This window comes from Corvus cornix, chromosome 3 (genome assembly GCF_000738735.6).
Source record: "Corvus cornix cornix isolate S_Up_H32 chromosome 3, ASM73873v5, whole genome shotgun sequence".
Lineage (NCBI taxonomy): Eukaryota > Metazoa > Chordata > Aves > Passeriformes > Corvidae > Corvus > Corvus cornix.
This window is the reverse complement of record NC_047056.1, coordinates 14,164,673-14,183,526: the sequence shown is the minus strand read 5'-3', so window position 1 is coordinate 14,183,526 and position 18,854 is coordinate 14,164,673. Positions and strand designations below refer to the sequence as shown.

The 18,854-nt window shown below is 43.0% G+C and overlaps 1 protein-coding gene across 4 annotated transcripts in view; it reads left to right on the top strand.

Annotated features, from left to right (window-relative positions):
• The window catches only part of LCLAT1 (lysocardiolipin acyltransferase 1), a 113,200-nt gene extending 94,787 nt beyond the window's left edge, over nucleotides 1–18,413 (top strand). For all 4 annotated transcript variants that reach the window (XM_010393504.4, XM_019282448.3, XM_010393505.4 and 1 more), the window contains one exon: nucleotides 14,275–18,413. In XM_010393504.4, the coding sequence (XP_010391806.1) occupies nucleotides 14,275–14,783 (509 nt within the window). In that variant the 3' untranslated portion in view covers nucleotides 14,784–18,413. The remainder of the gene's footprint in view (nucleotides 1–14,274) is intronic.
• The last annotated feature ends 441 nt before the right edge of the window (nucleotides 18,414–18,854 follow it).

Genomic DNA, 18,854 nt, shown 5'->3' with positions numbered 1-18,854 from the left:
GGATTTTTCATCACCCACCCCACTGTTTATTTTTGGAAGACTAACAGACAGTTCATCATTCAGCAGCTCTTGAAAAGCCTAACTGTTCCTCAGAAAAGAGATTATGCTCTTCAGATAAACTTTCACTCTCTCACCACCTTTGCTGACCTGCTGTATGACCCAATGGCAACTTCTTTGTTCCCATTTGTAAGGACAGCCTTTTCCCTTCCCACTGGGATGGAACATGAGAGACATCCATTTGCACCTGGCTGGTGAAGACATCGTGCTGTACCATGGCAAAGGCCTCCTGCAGGCAGTAGAGAGTTTTACATCAGCCCTGGGCTGGGTGTCTTCCTTGGCTCTCATTCCTCCAGAGCAGAGGTGTTGGTGTGTTTAGTGGTGTTCAGGAGGGCTCTTCTCCTTTCCCTCCTGCCTGAAGCCCTCCACAGCTGTTTGTGTCCATAGTCCAAATAGGAGTGGGAATAGCAGTCTTTCCCTAAAGGCTGTGCAGATGGTGTGTAGCTTGTCCGTGGGCACTGAGGCAGAATTTAGCAAGGCTAAATGTTGTTTGTAGTACACAGGGTTATGTTCAGGAGCACTTGAGGGAAAATAGCAATGTTCTGCTGAGGAACATGGAATTTTCTGGGATATCCTCCCAATGTGTTTCTCATCTGTTTGCTGTTCCTGTCCACCTTGGGATCTCCCAGTGGAGGAAGCTGTGGAGTGAGGATTTTCGTGATGCCTTTTGTGCTGTCAGTGGTAAGCCTTAGGGGATCAACATGCAGATAGATTGATTGTTCAGGTAGTTTTGAGGGAAGATGTTTCTGAACTCAAATGTGTTAGGGATAGCAAAGTATATTTGTGGAAAACATAGCTCAGAAGGATTTTCTGTTGTGACACATAGTTTCTCCCCTTAATTAAGCATTGTCCTCTCCATGCACTGTGTGAAATTTAGGAGGCTACATTTTTCCTTGAGTTAAAATATTGAAGGAAAACAATTGTGTACTGACAACAATGGGCTTTTTAAATTTCAGGCCATTTGTTTCTGTAATTCCTATGAAATAAATTCAACTGCCTAAGTTGATCCTATTCATTGTGGTTTAGTTATGTACATACTCATATTTGTGTTAAAAAACAATGTTAAAAACATTAGTGATGAGTGCTTTCAGAGCTTTCTAGCATGCAGTGCTGGTGGAGTTAAACGTTCCACTGGAGTTCAGAAATGGAAGTTTATAGCAGATGTTTTCAGGAAATCGATTTTAGACTTCTGTTCAAAGATGCCTGTACAAGAAGGATTTACAACATTTCTCATCTGTGACTTCAGCTGCCAGCATGGGTTTGCCTTCTGATCAGTATAAAAACCAGCACACCCCTGCTGTACACATCTTTAATATGAGGGTACAAAGCGTAGAGGATGACCCTAAGCCTTGAGCAACACATTGCCTCAGTGTTGGGCCATTGCGTACTGGGGTAAATGGTCTCTCTCAGCTTTGTTCTTGCAACATTAAGACCAGATCGGAAGATGAACCACTGTCCTGTATCTGACTCTTTTGCTGTCCTTGCAAAAGGAATTTGGTTTTTACTTCTCTGCTGGCTGACAGCATCACACACGTGGAAGTACAAGATGGGTGCCCAAAATTCAACTTCTGTCTGGGCACAGGAATGACTGTCCAGGCACTCATAGCAGTAGTTGGGGAAAAACATTAGCAAATCATTTTATCACTGGAGACAGATCTTTGTGGTGCTGTGCATTTAAAATGGCTGCACTCCCTCATGCATCTGTAAGGCCATGGTACTGTGTTTTCACACTTCCCGTGGTATGGAGCATCCCTTTCTCTTTTCTGTGGCATTGTTGTCATGACAGCTTCCATTGGTACAGCCATTCTCACATCACCAGTTAAACATAACCGAGCTGGAGCTCAGGGAATTGTTCTGTGCTTCCAGCAGTCACTGTCGGAGGAAGCTCATCTGTTCCTGGACCTCCCCATGTCTATTTTCTGCAGGGCACTGCAGGACAGAGGAGCACCTCCTTCAGTTTTCCTACCATTTTGCTAGTGAAGGGAAGAAACACTGTTTGCTCTGACACTCTAGAAATGTGATGCAGGATAAACAGTGCATGTCCTTAACTTGGCTTGAGTGAAGGGAGGGTAACAACTAGCCCAGTATCCTGTGGGGACCACCATGCCAGTGCCACCAGGATGCCATCAGGAGGATGTTTGGTTTTTCAATAAGAATGGATTGGGCAGCTTTTTATTTTTTATTTAGGGGAAAAAAAATAGGAGACATTCAGTTATGTGCCATTGGGTACCTGTAGGGCCATCCCTTCTTAGAAGTGCATCCTGATCAGGAACAGTCAGTCCTGCAGTCAGGTCCTGCAGGTGGGAAGGACTGGAGGGGTCTGCACTGGTTATCCTCACTCCTTCCATCGCAGCTGGGAGGGTGCACGTGTGCGTGTGAGGCTTCTACCCATGAGGAGGATCCAAAGGCCGTCAGACCCTTCAGCTTCATGTCTCATTTCCATCAGAGGAGCTCCACCACGTAGCTGCAGTAGGGTTTGGGTCTCATCCTGTGTCATTAGGAAGGAAAGAAACTGTATAATCATTATCCTTTTTAGAAAGTTTAATCACAGCCTGCAGAGGGATGGCGGTGTTTTATCTGACAAATATGTCACTGTCTTTCATCAGTTGATTATAATCATCTTGGAAGTTCCAGTGCGTCTGTTTTTCCCTCTTCTTTTTAACTATTGTGTTTTGTTTAACTTTCCCTAATGAGCCCAGTGAAAAGCAATTGTTCTAAATAAATCATGTGCGCTACAAAGCAGTATATCACAATTAGGTTTCCATTATACTTTAATTAGGCATTCCATTATTAAATTGATGTCGTTGGCTTCTTCCAGGTCTCAGACTAATCCTGAAACAAATTCCTCTTTGTGGATAAATATTAGTCAGTCGTAATTAAAGAGTATTCATTGACGTTGCGGCTTTTCATTAAATCCCTTTCTGATTAAGATGGCTCCCCCAAGTACTGGTCTGATTAAATTTAATAAGATTTGTTCACTTGTGTGTATCGTGGTCTGGTGGAAACTGTTTTAGCACCAGGGGATTGGGAACTATAAGTTCATATCTTGGTGCAGGCAGCCATGGGTCTAAACGCCTGTTTTGCTCAGTGCTGTACACTCGTGTTTCAGGGGGCTCTATGGTTTGTGTGGTCAGTCAGCAGCGGAAAAAAACCATGGGAATTGAATTAGCAGTGTTAGAGTTGAATTTCAAAGGGCTAAGTTACATCTAGAGGGTTACAATAAAGAAGGGAAGATTAAAGTATGTTAGAGGCTCTGTTTCCTTGACTCTTTCATGACTAGGGCTTTGCTGCTGAGTTCAGACTTGAGTGCTTTTCTACCCCAAACCATTTTCTCTCCTGGAGATGTATAGATGAGCTCATTTCTATGTAAATATGCCTCAGCTGAAAACTCAGATAATAAAACAGATGCTCCTGACAGAAGTTCTTCTAACAGCAGAGAATGAAATGTTTTCAGAGCAAAACCCTTGTCCTGGGTTTAAAAATCAAGGTGAAACTAAAGCGTGATATGGCTTTAGTGTCTATATCCATTGGAGAGAGCTTGTAAGCATCACTGTTTCTGTGTGCTGAAATTATGCCTTCTTGTGGGGCTGCTGGTGCTGTTCTGCATTCCTCCTGCTTTGTACACAGAAATGAAAACAAACCACTGTGACCAAGAATGGCAATAGCACAAATCGGTGAGGCGTGCAAGAGATCGGCTCAGGACATCTGCAGAAGCACTCCATCCAAATATTTGAGGTGGCAGCTAGCAGGTGTTTTTTTCAATATCCAGTTCATACTCTATTTTTGGTGCAGGGTATGTTTTCATCTAGTGTTTTGGTTTGGGATGGGCCGTATTTGTAATATCAAGTATCTCAAAATGCGTTTTCAGTGTCAGGTATCCCAAATGTAATGGTACTGGGTATATCATCTAGCCAATCCGTCATATTTCATGGAATCAGAGCTGTCTCCTGATTCCAGGTTGCTCTTCCTGGGGCTGCTGAAGGCCCCTGAGTGATGCCTGGGACAGTGTGAAGGGGCAGGGTTGGAGGCAGTGTTAGGTCAGTGCACAGCTGAAGAGTTCTCTCTAGCGGTTGGTTGTGGGTAGTGAGGACGGATAGCAAAGTGCACTGAATTAAGGGAAGGGTACTCATCAGTAGCTACTGAAAAAAGGGAGAAACAGAGTAAAGTGAGGAAAGGAAGCTGACCTTCATATCTGAATTACAAAAAAGAATAGTTGTAATGCACTAGAAGCCAAGAATAAAATGTCTTTTCTCTAATAGTCATCATTTATTTACTAATTGCTACTGTTGCAATACAGCAGTGGATGGTGTTATGCTATTCATAGCACCATCCTTCCACGGGCCTGAAGTGAGGGCTGATGGACAGCAAGAATCCATGGCATTTCCGAGGAGGTGGGGTGCACTTTGAGCTGTTGATTACCAAGCAAGAACTGCCACAACTGCTTCCTTCTGAGTATCTGTGGTGAATTAGTTTCCTCTACTCACAGTGACTCACACTAGTTTTGTAGTGACTTTACCAAAGACAAGGCTCAAAATAAGTTGCATGCTCAGTCTGCAGTTTTGGCAAATATTTATTTGAGGCAATGTGAAAGTGCTTAAAAATTATGAGAAAATTATGAGAAAATTCCTACCTTATATCCTGACAAGTCCTAGAAGTACAGAAAAGAGATAGAAGCATTTGAAAAGAGCATGAGCAAGGGTTTTGGAAGAATTGAGGGAAATAAATAGCACCTAATAAGAAGACCAGGGAGACTGGGAAGTATAACCTCTTTAATGCTTGTGTTTTAATTGGGATCCCAAAAGCCTGCATATGCTGTTGTACTACAACAGGACAATTCATACCTACTGCTACTGCTTGCATCGTTAAAAATGTACCACTTTTCTTCTCCAAAAATTCCAGGGTTTAAGCCAGCTCCATTGTTTACCTAGCAGCAACATCCTGCAATGTTGAGCATCATTGGTATGACAGTTGTGTATGTAAACTGCTCCAGAGTGTTTTGCTTTACTGTTAACTCAGTGAGGCCAGTCAGAAATGGCAGTGGAAATTGCAGATACAACAGCTGGATTCTGGTAGAACTGCATTACCTCAAATAGGAATGTGTTTTCTGTTGTAGAGATTGATGCTTAATTTCATCTGCATTGGAGAGAGATTGTTCATTCAAGCAGACAGCAAAGAAATAAGTGTACAGGGGTGGATTACTTCTTTCTCAGACTCCCAGGGATTTGAAATGCCCAACAAATAACAGAAGAATTAGGTGGATAGTCTGTTATGTTAAAGATAAGAATAAGCTCTATATGTTTGTGTATGATTTATTTTAAGGGTAGTTGGTGTCTTATTTTTACTTAATTGTAATGATACTTAGCTTTCCAGAAATACCTGGATGAGTAGTTTAGCATTTTTTTAAAAAATAAAAATAACTCAGCCATTTCCTAATTTAGGTACATTTGCCTGCCTGGCAAGACATCTTATCGTGACAAGGTAGAGTACACATGATGTTTTTTGAAAAGATTTCACTGAAGTGTAGTAAATTATCTTCATTTCAAGCGTAATTGTGATTCTTGTCTGAGCTGGTTGGCAGTTTGCCGGGAAATGCATGTTCGAGCTCAGAGGAGCTGGAAAGTTGCATACCAGAATGTCAGTGTCTCTCTGTTACATGAAACATCATTTTTCTGTTTGAAAAACTAATGGTGTCCTATAAGCCTAGAAACAGCGTGTCTTCTTCTACCTAACTTGTAACATACCTTTGAAAACCAAATCCCACATGTGTGTGTAGAGAAGACTTGTAGTATGGGAGGCTGGGAGAGAGCAGATATGCAGGCAAAGGAATAAACATGGCATTTTTGTTATCTGGATTTGATAAATATAGTTTGGGAATGATAGAGTAAAGAGTGGTGAGTCAGTTTTGCCTGGTCATCTCTAGTGACTGAAATAACTTGTTATTCCAACCCCTTTATCCCTTCATTCCCTTCTCTCCACATATTTTTGTGTTTTATTTATAGCTCGACCAGCTTTTGCTTTGCAATTTGTAAAATAACCCTTCAGAGTCAGGGAGGGAAGACTGAGGAGCAGCAGCTCCTGGGCAGTCTTGTGGATGGAGCCACTGGATCATTCCCTGTTGCCAAGGCCGGATCCCCACCTTCCCATGCACATCCTTCCCTCATCTGCACAGAGATTTCTTTTTTAAACAAGCAGCCTCGGTTCCTGAAGTCATTAATGGGTTTGTGTTGACAGGAGCCACGTGAGATGTTTCAAACCAGCTGGCTGTGACTTTGACAGCAGCAGGGTCAAGAGGCCCTGTGTCTGGAGAGGTGGCAAGGCTGAGTTTTATCTGGGAAACCTTGGTGGGGGTTGTAAGCAGTCCTGAAATGCATTAAATCCACCACCACGACCCATACTTGTATTTATCCTGTAAAGCACAATGTGTAAACAATGCCTGCAATAATTCTGAGCTGAATCTTCTGTGTTTGGCTTCAACTCCCATGCCCAGTATTTTCATCCAGATTAATCCACAAACTAAGGATCAGTTTAGCACTTGATACATCTTAACTTGCAGATCAGGATAAGATACTTCTTGGTCTGCTCCTAGGTTTCCCACAGTACTGACTTCTCATAACATAACTGGACTACTCCATATTAAACCATCTGATTCGGTTTGGAGAGCTGCAAGGGAGCTGGCAGGCTTAATGGCGGTCCCTCTTATTAATTGACTGATGGAGAGGGCAAGGGGAGAGACGTGTTCAAGCAATAAATATGAATCAAAAATCATAGAATGGCTTGGGTTGGAAGGGACGTTAAAGTTCATCTTGTTCCAAGCCCTCTGCCATGGGCAGGAACACCTTCCACTAGATCAGGTTCCTCCAAGCCCTATGCAACGTGGCCTTGAATGCCTCAAGTGATGGGGCATCCACAATTTCTTTGGGCAACCTGTGCCAGTGTCTCACCACTCTCACAGTGAGGAATTTCCTCTTACTATCTGATCTAACCCTACCCTCCTTCACTTTAAAGCCATTCCTGTTTGTCTTGTCACTACATGCTTTATAAAAAGTCCCTCTCCAGCTCTCTTGTAGCCCCCTTCAGGTACTGGAAGGTGTTCTGAGGTCTCCATGGGGCTCTTCTCCAGGCTGAACAACTCCAGCTCTTTCAGCCTATCTGTAGCAGAGATGCTCCAGCACTCTGAGCATCTGCATGGCCTCCTCTGGCCTTACTCCAACAGGTCCGTGTCTTTCTTATGCCGGGGACCCCAGAGCTGGATGCAGCACTCCAGGTGGGGTCTCACTAGAGCAGAGCAGAGGGAGAGAATCCCTCCCTAGACCTGCTGGCCACGCTGCTTTCGATGCAGCCCAGGATGCAGCTGGTGGAGCCAATTAGCAGACACCAGCCTGGGGTGAGAGAATCTCAGGCTCTATCACAGGCAAGACTGGAAAAACAAGAAGCAAGTAGGAATGTTAGTACTAGATGCCTGTGTATGGACTTAATGAGGCCATTTTTTGAAAATTCTACTGTTTCCAGCACCCAGGCTTTGAAAAGTATATTGAAATATTAGAAGATATTCAAAAAGCTGTTAAAGGGATTTGAGCTTTAAAAGCCACGTTTCATATTGAGATTTCAGAAACTGAGTAGGTTGAGTTTGTTCAGGAGCAACTTACGAAGTTGACAGATCATACCACCACTTACCTCTGTGAGCAGACAGCTCTCTAATTTAGCCAAGTTACGTGGTCAGGAAGTAGAAGTACAAAAATAATGTACACAGACACATACACGCCCCCCTGATTAGTATGGGGAATTGCTTATCTCATGGTAAAAGCTTTAGGGCAGTGCGGATGTCTGTCTCACCACATCCCATGGCAAAAGCAAAAGCATTCCGCATAAGCTCCTATGTCATTCGGGAGATCAGATTAGATGATGATAACATTCTGTCTGGTCTTAAAGTAATTAAATGAGGTATTTACAGAGATTTCAAAGTCAAAGCTGATCTCCCTCCCCACCACCACTCTCTCAGCAACTTCAGTTAGTGGTATTGTTTACACATTAATGAGATGTAGCATCAGGCTGCAAAACGATGTGATTTAAATGTATTTAGGGGAAGAATTAAGCACATGTAATGGTTGCTGATAGCTGTGAGCATATCCTTGGATGTCTTGATCTTTTTACTATCTGGGCTGGAGGTTCCTGGGGTGGGATCCCAGTAGTCCTCTATTCCTGTATGCAGCACCCAGAGCACATTTCCTTCCTATTGGGGAGCAGAAAGCAGACAGGGCTGTCCTTTCCCCTGGCTCCCACCCTCAGGGACTAGAGGTGCAGTGTCCTTAACTCCTTCGTGTCAGCAGGTGGAAGGTCTCCCTCTCTCCTTGTATCACAATGCCAGTGGAAAATCAGATAGGTATAGAAAGAATTGGTATGCAGGATCACTCTTCTCTGTTAATCAAAGCCAGCATTATCATTCTGTCTTTTTTTGTTTGCTTATTTGATTGCTACACTTACCTAAAAAAGATTTCCAATAACTACTGAGTTGAAAGTGATTTAGATTAACCCCAGCTGACACCGCTGCTTTAAGGAGGGCTGCCTGAGGTTTTAAATCCTCACAAGCATGATACTTCCCAGGAGGGGCTGTAAATCCTTGAAGCTGCTCCCTCCTGATACTGTGTTCTCAGAGAAAAATCACTTAAATCTCGTGAGCCAAGACAGTAATATTTCCCAGTAAGCAGTTTTAGATGGCTTTTGTTTTAATGTCTAAAAGTGTATCTAAGGCTGACATACAATACTCACATATTGGATAACCTGACAAGTTTTCTTCTACTTGTTTCTATCTTTTCTTTGATGACCTTGCTGATCAGTTTATTTATAGAAGTGCCAAGCCTCCTCCTGTCGAGTTTCCTAAGGAAATATGTATAGGGTGGAGGATATTAAGGCATAGGTGGGCGAGTGACTGCCAGTGTTTTATGGAAGCCTGGAAGTGTATGAAATATCTGGAGCTGTGCAGTGAAGGGACTTTGCAGCAGAAAGCAGTTACATTGAGCTGGGAGATGGAATGAATGGATAAGGGCCTCGCATAGAGGTCCCACTTTCAACAGAGCAGCTTAATTGAAGAATGAATATTCTGTTGTGAGAGCATCTCCGTGTGCCTCTCCCCTGGTGGCTCAGCAGCTCATCAGCTGCTGCTGTGATGTACCCTGGTTAAGAATAGCATCCTCTCTGCTGGATCAGAGCAGGGGAAGAGATGGTATAATCCTTGTAAGGTTTAAAGGAATGTCAATGATAACTAAAGTAGGACAAATTAGGGTTGCTGAGATCCTTTCTAGGGATAGAAATGGGTAACAGCCACCCCTGTTAATGCTAAGGAGACTCGAATTCACCTTTGAGGCTGCTGAGAGTCTGAGCAGTTCATTGCATGGATTTGCCTTGGGGCCATCATCTTTTGTAGCTCACTGGTGGTCATTTTGGCTTTCAGAGCTCCTGTTCTGAATCATTTTGGCCCTCGAGTCCCTGTTTGTACAGATCTCTTTGTCTCGCAGTGAGCTTGCTCAGCATTGCTGGGTAGGAGCAAGTGTCCTTGTAGTTGGTGTGAGTCAGAACTGAGAAACAGGCTGTGCTTGAGCTCCCAAGCAATGCTTTAGCACAGGGAAAGGGCCCATCCATCCAGGACCAGGGGCTTATTCCACTTATTTGGGATCGTGCTGTAGGGCTGAGCTTCACCTCTGGCAGTTGTCTGCAATTGTAGCTGCACTGCAATATTCTCTTTGTGAATGTGTTTGAAGGAAGCTGAAAATAATTTAATCCTGCCTTTTATATTCAGGCTGGGTTTTTTCCCCTAGAATTAAAATACTGTGTTGTCATGGTATTATTGAACACACAATTAAAAGTAATTTTCAGTTTACCTGTAACATCTTTATTTTGAACTTAGTAAGAGGCTCTTGGTTGTAAAGTTTATAATAGGTAATGAGATAAAAGGTTTGTCTGGACCCATACAAGGGAGCACAGAGGCAGAAGGGCAGGCAGGGAAAACCCCAAAGCTCAGATGGAGGAACAGAACCCTTAGCCCAGCTCCTCCAAGGGCTGTCACCGGGGGGCCATCAGCCCATGGGCCAGGAGTGACACCTGTCACAGCGAGAGGGCCTTGTCCATCACCTTACGGACTGGGGCAGGGCTCTGGGAGTCACTACAGGATGCCAAAGAGGAGCATTTGGGGTTTGGACAAGGCTTATGATGGGATGTTTAGGGAAGGAACAGGCAGCTGAAAAAGAGAGGATCCAAAGACCAGCTACTGGATGGCCCTCAGTGTGCAAAGCCAGTTACTGGAGAGGTCAGCAGTGCGTGCAAGGAGTCTGGACCAGCACTGCAGAAGGACTGTGGCCCTGGGGGCTCGTGTGTCCAGGTGTACCAGCACCTGGGAGAACCAAGGATCCGGGCCAGCTGCAGCATAGACTGGCTACAGGCAGTAATAGAGGCATCCACAGCCTGTGTCTCATGCCCTCTGACAGGTCTTTATCCTAATGAGCCAGAGAGGGGAACACCATGGGGCCATTTTGTTTGCTTGAGAGCTGTTTTCTGTCCATGTTGGCCCGTGGCTGGCTGGCTGTGCCCGTGTATAGTACACTTGTGTTGTGTGTGAGCATATTGGGATTGTGTGCTCAGGTTTGCTGGGGCAGGGGGCTTCAGAAACTGAGCTGTACTGGGCTACCAGATACTGCAGGGTAAAAATTCTGATGGAACAACTGGTGTAGTGAAGGAAAACGTCCTCATTTTTCCTTGGAGGTGTTTCTTTAAAAAACATGTCTTTCTCTGATGCTGGTATTTTCATCCTGAGCCTGGTCAAGTTCTCCCTGTGCCACCTCTGAGCACAGTGCCCAAAGCAACCAGCTGTGCATTGTAATCGCCTGAAGTAACGTCGTGTATCAACGGAGCTGAAATATAAATAACTTTGATTAGGGCACAGAAAGTTCAGTAAGTTAAAGAATAGTGCTTTTGAGGCATTTTGTCATCCCAAAATGGAGACTGCCACATGGATTAATCATCGTCTGCATGTTGTGCAGTTTACAGCCACTTAACAATAATTTGAAACAGACTTTATATTCACTCCTGAGCACTGCAGTAAGCTTTCCTTTTCTGAGGTGTTTTAATAAAGCATAGGACAAAATATTATTCATGGGTATGAAGGATACATAGTTCTACTGCAGGAAGAGAGTTTTGAGACTGTAAAGCTACTGAAATTGGTGTTTCTGTTTGTCCTGAGGAGCTGGGCTACCTGCCTGACATTTTAGCCTAAATGGCAGTTTCTTAGTTTAATTAGATTTCAGATGCAAATCTCTGAACATTATTTGATTTCCTTTGTCCTTCATTCCTTCCTCAAGGGGTCATGATACACACAGGACAAAGATGATCCTCAGATGTCACTAAAAATATTGCAAGAAGTGTTTTGTCCTCCAACAGCTTCTCTGAGCTATGAACAGATATTTAAGTATCTGAGTTTGCTTATTTCTTTTTTGACCTACTAGAGAAGTAGGATGATGCAGTTTCCCTTAGGGAAATTTTTTCTTAAAATGAGCAGAAACAGGTTTTTGAAGCAGGTCTTTAAATTCAGGTGGAAAAAACATCTTTAAGTCAGTGACTGCCCTGTGTCTTCACTTAGGATCACTTGATTTTCTGGTTGACTGGCACTTTGCTATTGACCTGAAACACGTGCTGTTAGGTATCTCCAGATTGCAGAGACAACAGCCTAACTTCACAGGGGAAGAGACGGTAAAGATGCTCCAAGGATGCAGGTTCAGAGCTGCCTGATTAAACCTAGCCTAAGGGAATTTTGTCCCTTCTCATGAATGGTCTACCTTCATCTGCTGTGGTGACTTTTCTTCCTCTTAGCAGATTGTCTTGTAACTTGCCTTGCCAGGGAATTAAAGCTTCAGGCTGCCATTTGTGTGGAGTTCTTAAATATGTATGACCCAAGCAAGGGGTCTGTTGCATAAGAAACCCAGTATTCTGGTCTTCTCTCTTTCTGATATTTCTGCTCTTTCAGATATGCTAAATTTGCCTTTGATGTTTCTTTTCTTCTTGTGTAAAATACACTTTCATAGATGAACCTTGTAGCTGGAATTAGGAGATACTGGTTCCAGCTGGACACACAGAGCAGGCCAGGTAAACCTCCTTTGCCTCAATTTCCCCACATGTGGAAAAAGTAACGTTCACCCTCCTGTGTGCAGCTCTGAACTTTGTTCTGGCTGACTAAGAAGCCATATTGTAGTCTAGACCTTCTAGAGTCTGGTGGGAAGCCCCACTGGAAGGTATCTTGTCTGGGGATGCTATGGATCCATAGGCAAGGAGTAGAGGCTTTCCTATTTCTGATCAGGAATTCATGGAGAGAAATACACCTGCATACCAAAGAGATCAGACCAGCTGTGTGAGTGCAGGGAGTCCTGCTAGTGCTGCTTGCACAGAGTCAGAAAATCTGTGTCCTAAGCATATCTGATGATTTATTATCTGTGATCTGTATGCCGGTGGCCCTTAAATGTCAAGCCTTGATTTTTCAAGTAGTTCATGTAGTTGGCAGACTGATAGTTCAGCTGCCCAGACATGAATGACTGCAAGATGTGCAAGAAACTCATCTAGCCAAAAACTCTTCTCATAAAAGGCTTTTTTGATGCAAGGATATCAGGAAGACTGGACCTTTCTGGCCTCCCTCTTGGGGTAAAGTGTGTAGGTTTTATGTTCCACTAGAGCTGGGAAGCTATGGAGGATTGGGCGGAAGGAGATTGTAAGAGACGGAAATCTCTTGGAGGTTTTTTATGTAGCAGCCCTTCCCCTGGTTGGGCCAGGAACTAAGGGGTGGATGTCTGTCCTGTAGGATGACTGTAATTCTGATGGTAGAAGTATTTGGAATAGGGGAGGAAAAGTGCAAGCTGTTCTCAAAACTAAAACGTTTTGTGCTAAGGTGCAACAGGCTGACCATTATTTCCCTTTGCTGGGGCTGGGCATCTAAGACATGTCCAATTTTGGCATCTCTTGGAAGGAGATCTGAAAGATTGTACCTGTGCAGAACACCGGGATTCTCTGCTCAGTTCAGAGGTGATCCCAGAGCTAGACAAAAGATGGAATATTGAGTTTTTCCCTGATAGACCTCCAGGGAGCCATATAAATCTCTTTAAAACCCCAAGTAACCTGCCACAAAACTGTCCGAGAGATCGTTTCAAAACAGCACAATCATAAAATACTCTGAAAGGCTGAATAGGGTTTTTTCCCCTTCTTGTGATATTTGGAGTTGAGCTTTAGATACATCATTTTGAACATGGCCTTTTAAAGTAACTTTCTATTCTGGCCCTGTCATTTTTAGGGCTGTAAAGGAAAACCAAAATGCCAGGGACGGGGAGGAAATGAAAACGAAGAGTGAGGCTAAAGAGTAGGTTTTGATCATCTTTGCAAGAGGTGGCATCATCTGTGAGAACAAAGGTCTTCAATTGCTGCAACTGGAGACGGCTTTTAGTCTCCAATTCTATTTTGCCCTGAGCCAGCCAGCCAAATAAAAACAGCAACATAAATCACTGCTGGCAGAACTTAACAGTTATGCAACGTCCAGTGCACCACATGCCTATTTTTAGATCAGTTTTACACTAGCAGAATTTACTTTATGAAATCTAAAAAGAATGTCTGTTCAGAGGCTGGGGGATAAAGACGGTATTTAGAAAGTGCAAAATGTAAAAACACTTAGTACAAGGGATGCTCTAGCAAGCCCTGCTTTGGCAATACTGATATCCTTTCAAAAATGTTGGCTCAATCAGGCATGCTAATGAAGAGTAGGGGTTTTTTCATCAATATCCCCTTGAATTTCTACTCTGCAATTGCTGTTTGAATGGTTAGCTATGCTCCCTTTACCCAAACAGCTGAACGTCAGACTCACATACAGCTCTTGTTTTCCAAGACCAGATGTGCATCTTCTCTCCTTTACATTTGACTTAATTCTCTTACTATTGTAATTCTGCATTAGTGTGTGCTGTGTATAATCTTGTTCCCAAAGCTTTTTGTTCAGATTCAGAACGTGCAGTGATTGGGAAAAGTTCAACCTCTCAGCCTTCAGATATTCTAGCGGGTGAAACACAGTCTGCATAGTTAATGTATCTCTGGGATTTCTGCCATAATTTGGACAGTTTTCACTCATGTCTTGAAGCAGATTAGTGTTCTGAGTGTTGCATGATCTGTATTCATCTTTTTTCCCCCAAACCTTTCTTCTAGGTGACAATCTCGATGCCATCCATGACATCACTGTGGCATACCCCCAAAACATTCCTCAGACAGAGAAGCACCTTTTGAAAGGAAACTTCCCGAAGGAGATTCACTTCCACGTCCAGAGATACCCCATAGAGACAGTGCCCACTTCTAAGGAGGAGCTGCAGCTTTGGTGCCAGAAGCGCTGGGAAGAGAAAGAGGAGAGACTGCGACACTTCTACGAAGGTGGAAAACGCTTCAGTGCCACGGGGCAGAGCATTGTCCCGCCCTGTAAATCCGAGCTCAGGGTCCTGGCGGTGAAGTGCGCCTCGCTGCTGTACTGGACGGTGTTCCCACTGGGAATGCTCGTGCTGCTGTACCTGTACAGCTTTGCACAGTGGTACTTTGCAGCCATGGTCATCTTTTTCGTTGTGCAGCAAAAGATATTTGGTGGGCTGGAACTCATTGAACTCGCTTGCCATCGGTATTTTAAAAAGCAACAGAAATTTCACGACACAAAAGTAAAAATCAATTAGTTCTGGGGTCGAGGAAGGGTGGTTTTGAGATGCCCTGAAAATTTGATGCACAGGGAACAATTTTTGCATGAGAATTGTCTTTTACTATCGCCATTGTTAGGCATTTGCACATGATTCTGTGAAGAGAAAGAAAAATGTTAGTTATTGCTACACGTGAAAATGGTAGTTTTTAATCTCTGAATGTAATTTCGACATTGCTCTCACAAGCAGCTAGCAACTGCATTCTGCTGTCATTAGGAAACAAATTGCTGGATTATTGAACAATCATAAGGACATTAATAAATGTGACATGCACTGAAGTTTCATGTAGAAACCCAAACAGTTGGCTAAGAGAGGCAGATGTACGATTTCTTTGTAGTCACATTGGCATGAAGTAAGCACCGGATTTGGAAAACTGGTAAGTTTTGATGGTAGGTGAAAGTTGAAGAAGTTGTTCTGTTTCTTTTTTCTATTTCAAATACTCAAACTTATTTTGAAGTAATATTTTTGCATAAGCTTTTCCAAGCACTACTGAACCTACCAACTATTCAACTGTTCTGGCTTGGTCACTCAGGAGGATTTTCAAGCCTTGCAGTCTTGTGTCATAGTACAGAAAACAGTACAGTGCTCGCTCTGTCTCCATTTAAGTGTTTGCTGATTATTTAATAGACCTGTGCAGCTAAGTTTTTATCTCTCACTGTTTCTTTCTGTTTTAGTCTCCCTGTTAGCTGTGGGAGACTTGTTCCTACTGTAGTATGCAGAGCTGCAGGATAGGGGAGCTGGTTTTTATTGGTTTAATGGTATTTTTTTCTCACAGAGGCAGAAATAGCTGTTCCTCTCTGAGTAACTGGAAAATGTTTTTCAAAAAGGTTTCCTTGTATCTTTGTAGACATTCTTTGGCTGAAAGCATTTTATTTCATTTTTAGAGTAGGCAAGATACCTTTTTTTTTTTGTATTAATTTTGGTTTTCACATTGCTTCCTTTGGCATTTCACGTGTCCATGTACATAAGCAGGAAGACTGCTTGTTCAGTGCATGTCAGACAGACCTGTTGAAATGCAAAAGTTCTCTCCTTGGTGGTAAAAGAGATGGGTTTGGGTTTTAGACTTAGCACAGGGAAGAGCTGCATCTTCCCTTTGCACACTGGCTTTGTTTGCCTGATGACATCACTTTTTCAACCTCCTTCGCAATTTTTGGGGGGTTCTTCTGGGGCTCACATTATGGTACTCTCCCTTATTTTCATGCCATTCAGAAAACCTGAAGTCTTAGACAAGGCACTTTCAAGTGTATCCCTTGTCATATATAATAAAAGTAATATTCATGCTCACACAGAAAAAGACAAAAACATTGCCAGCACTTTGGAGACACTTCAGGTCTTCAGGTTAGATTGTTTTGCAACCTCAAAAATTAGGCAACTTGACAATTGTATTGCTGCAAAACCTTCCTCACTTACTAAGTGTTTGTTCTTTATTGCATGAGGGCTTGTTTGAGCTGGACCCAGATGGCCTGGCTCCATTTGTTGACTGGCATTGCTGTGAAATATGCAAGTCCAGAGTGCAAAATGTATCTCGTACTGTGCTGCATATCTCAAGTGTTGGGTCGGCGTGGTGGACACACCTGTTTGCTTCTAAATTACAACACTAAGCATGTTGTCTAATGTGTTTGTTTCAAAGACCATTTTTTGAACGAATCACCAGCCTCTATTCAGCTGTCCCTTGCAAGGTGACAAGTCTTTTTTAATCTATGCTTATAAAAACTAATAGTTTATTATGCGGAAAGTACTTGAAGCCATCTGTTTTACTCCAATTTTTTTAATCCCTTTTTTCTTAAAAATAATAAAACTAGGTTTCTATTTAGGGTTATGTTTCTTAATGATTTTTTCGTGTTTGTATTTGTGTACCTGACAACTGGTGTTGCATTGTCATGAGGGGAAGGAGGTCATTTCTGCGCCTTGAGGTCTTTTTTTAAAGCAGTTCTGTGATATCACAGGCATGGTTGCAGCTTAAACCTCCATAGCCTGGTTTTTCTTCAGCTAATACCCTGCACATTCAGGTAACCCACTGCAAGGGAAAACCTAAAAGCCTCATTTGTGGTTAATGCAGAGGAGACCTAAAAGGCTTCTTCCAGTCTGCCCTGAGCCACGGCTGTGCTTTCATACCAGGAGTAACCATAGGCAGCCTACTCCAATAGCCTTAACATAATCTTCAGGAATGACTTCAGAGGACAGGTTCATGTGTTGGTGACATAAAATACCAGCTATGCTTTTCTCAGTCATTCAGAGAACTTTGTGGTGTCATCAAATGTATCAGGAACACCAGTGTGAGTCTTGGTCATGGCACAGTACAGGATTTATGTCTGTGTGTAGTTAAAGTTGAGCTCTGAAAATGAAGTCAATGCAATCCATCGTTGACCCTTACAAGGGGCTTTCTCCCAGCTGGAGCCAAAAATGTGACCTACTGTAATGTGGTAAAAACATCCTGCAAAATCTGTAACTTGTCTTCCTCTCTCACGTGTTTGGATCAAAGAGAATGAATAATCTGCTTGTCAGCTGGTAATGTCACGTTTGCAATGCCCGTGATGCAGAGTGAGTGGTGAGTGAAGAATCCTCCTCTCACAGGGAAGGGTGTTGGGTTTGTGTCTGATGTAAATGTTTACATTATGTGCATCGTTTTCCAGGTCAATTAGAAATGCAAGATGGGAAAAATGTTGAACAAAAACTAAAAACTTTGTGGATAGAGAAGATTCTTTGTATAAAAAGTGATTAAGGAACTGGGGGAAGAATTATTTTTTTTCCTTTGGTGAAAATGTAGCTTTTTACTCAAAAGGTTCTAATATACAGATTTCTTGGAGAGTACTTTGTTCCTACCCTGTCTCCCTTTTCAAAGATCACCAAGATGGCATTTAGGGACATGGTTTAGTGATGGACTTGGCAGTGCTGGGTTTACAGTTGGACTCAGTGATCTCTTCTCGCCTAAATCATTCTGTGATTCTGTGCTGGGTAAATCACTTTGAAATTTTTTCAATGCTATTGGGCTAAAGGTGCTAGTACTCCAGGAATCACATCACCCTCTTCCATGAGACATGGATTGGCACTGGGACTCGTCTCAGTAGCTGGTTTGTCCCAGTTCACCTTCTCTCGTAGCCCAGCAGCTGCACCTCTGAGCTCTGTCTGCAGGACCTACAGATCTTGCTGGGTCTTGTATATATTGTTTGGGATCAAGGCTGTGTTTTAAGGACGCTGCTTCCCCTTTGCTCAATCAAATGTTTCCTCATCAGCATCAGGGGGTTTCTTTCTCTCTGCTCGGAACAGAAGGTTGAAATCCTGCCATCTGTGTGTGTCATCAGGCTCATCTGGGTAGCAGCATGTCAGGCCAAGACATTTTTATCTTGGCTTCAAAGCTGCAAGGCCCAAAGCTGCTCTGTAAGGTGTTGTCTTGATCATAGGAGATGTAGTTCCTAGTTTTGCGCATTGCATCAATCAGTGTTGTTTAAAAATGATCCATGTTTTTATAACTTGATTTTATATGTGCACTGTGTGAAAGGAAACACCAGGAGAAAGCCTTAGTTTTCAGATTTCACTGATAATATTATTAGAATGTTTTAACCATGTACCAGTTACTCTACAGCAACAATAAAGACCTGAAGCATTGCATGTGTTTAATTTTGCTCTTTTCTTTTTACTGCACTTGTCTTCAGTCATATGGCTGACTGGCTCAGGCAGACTGGTGTCCATTTCGATGCTCCACTCATGGTTTGTGGCTGTTGAGGGAAGAAGAATCCCCCATCTCTCCATGGGAGGCTGGAAAGGGGCATCTGGCTCTACCCTCCCTTCCAGCTTCTTCATGTAAAGGTGTCACTGTTGTCCGCAGGGACGGTGCGAAGAGCGACACAGAAGCCCAGGATAAATGGGGTTATTTAATTAATTATCACCTCATTTATGTAACTTGGTTCACAATAGAGAAATGACATTATTGGATATTGACCATATTGACATGTATTGACCATACACCTCCCAGAGTGATTGGCTGAATGCTACGACACCTATTTCAAAATATTTTCTTCAGTGTGGAGAACAAGACTGTGCATAACAAGT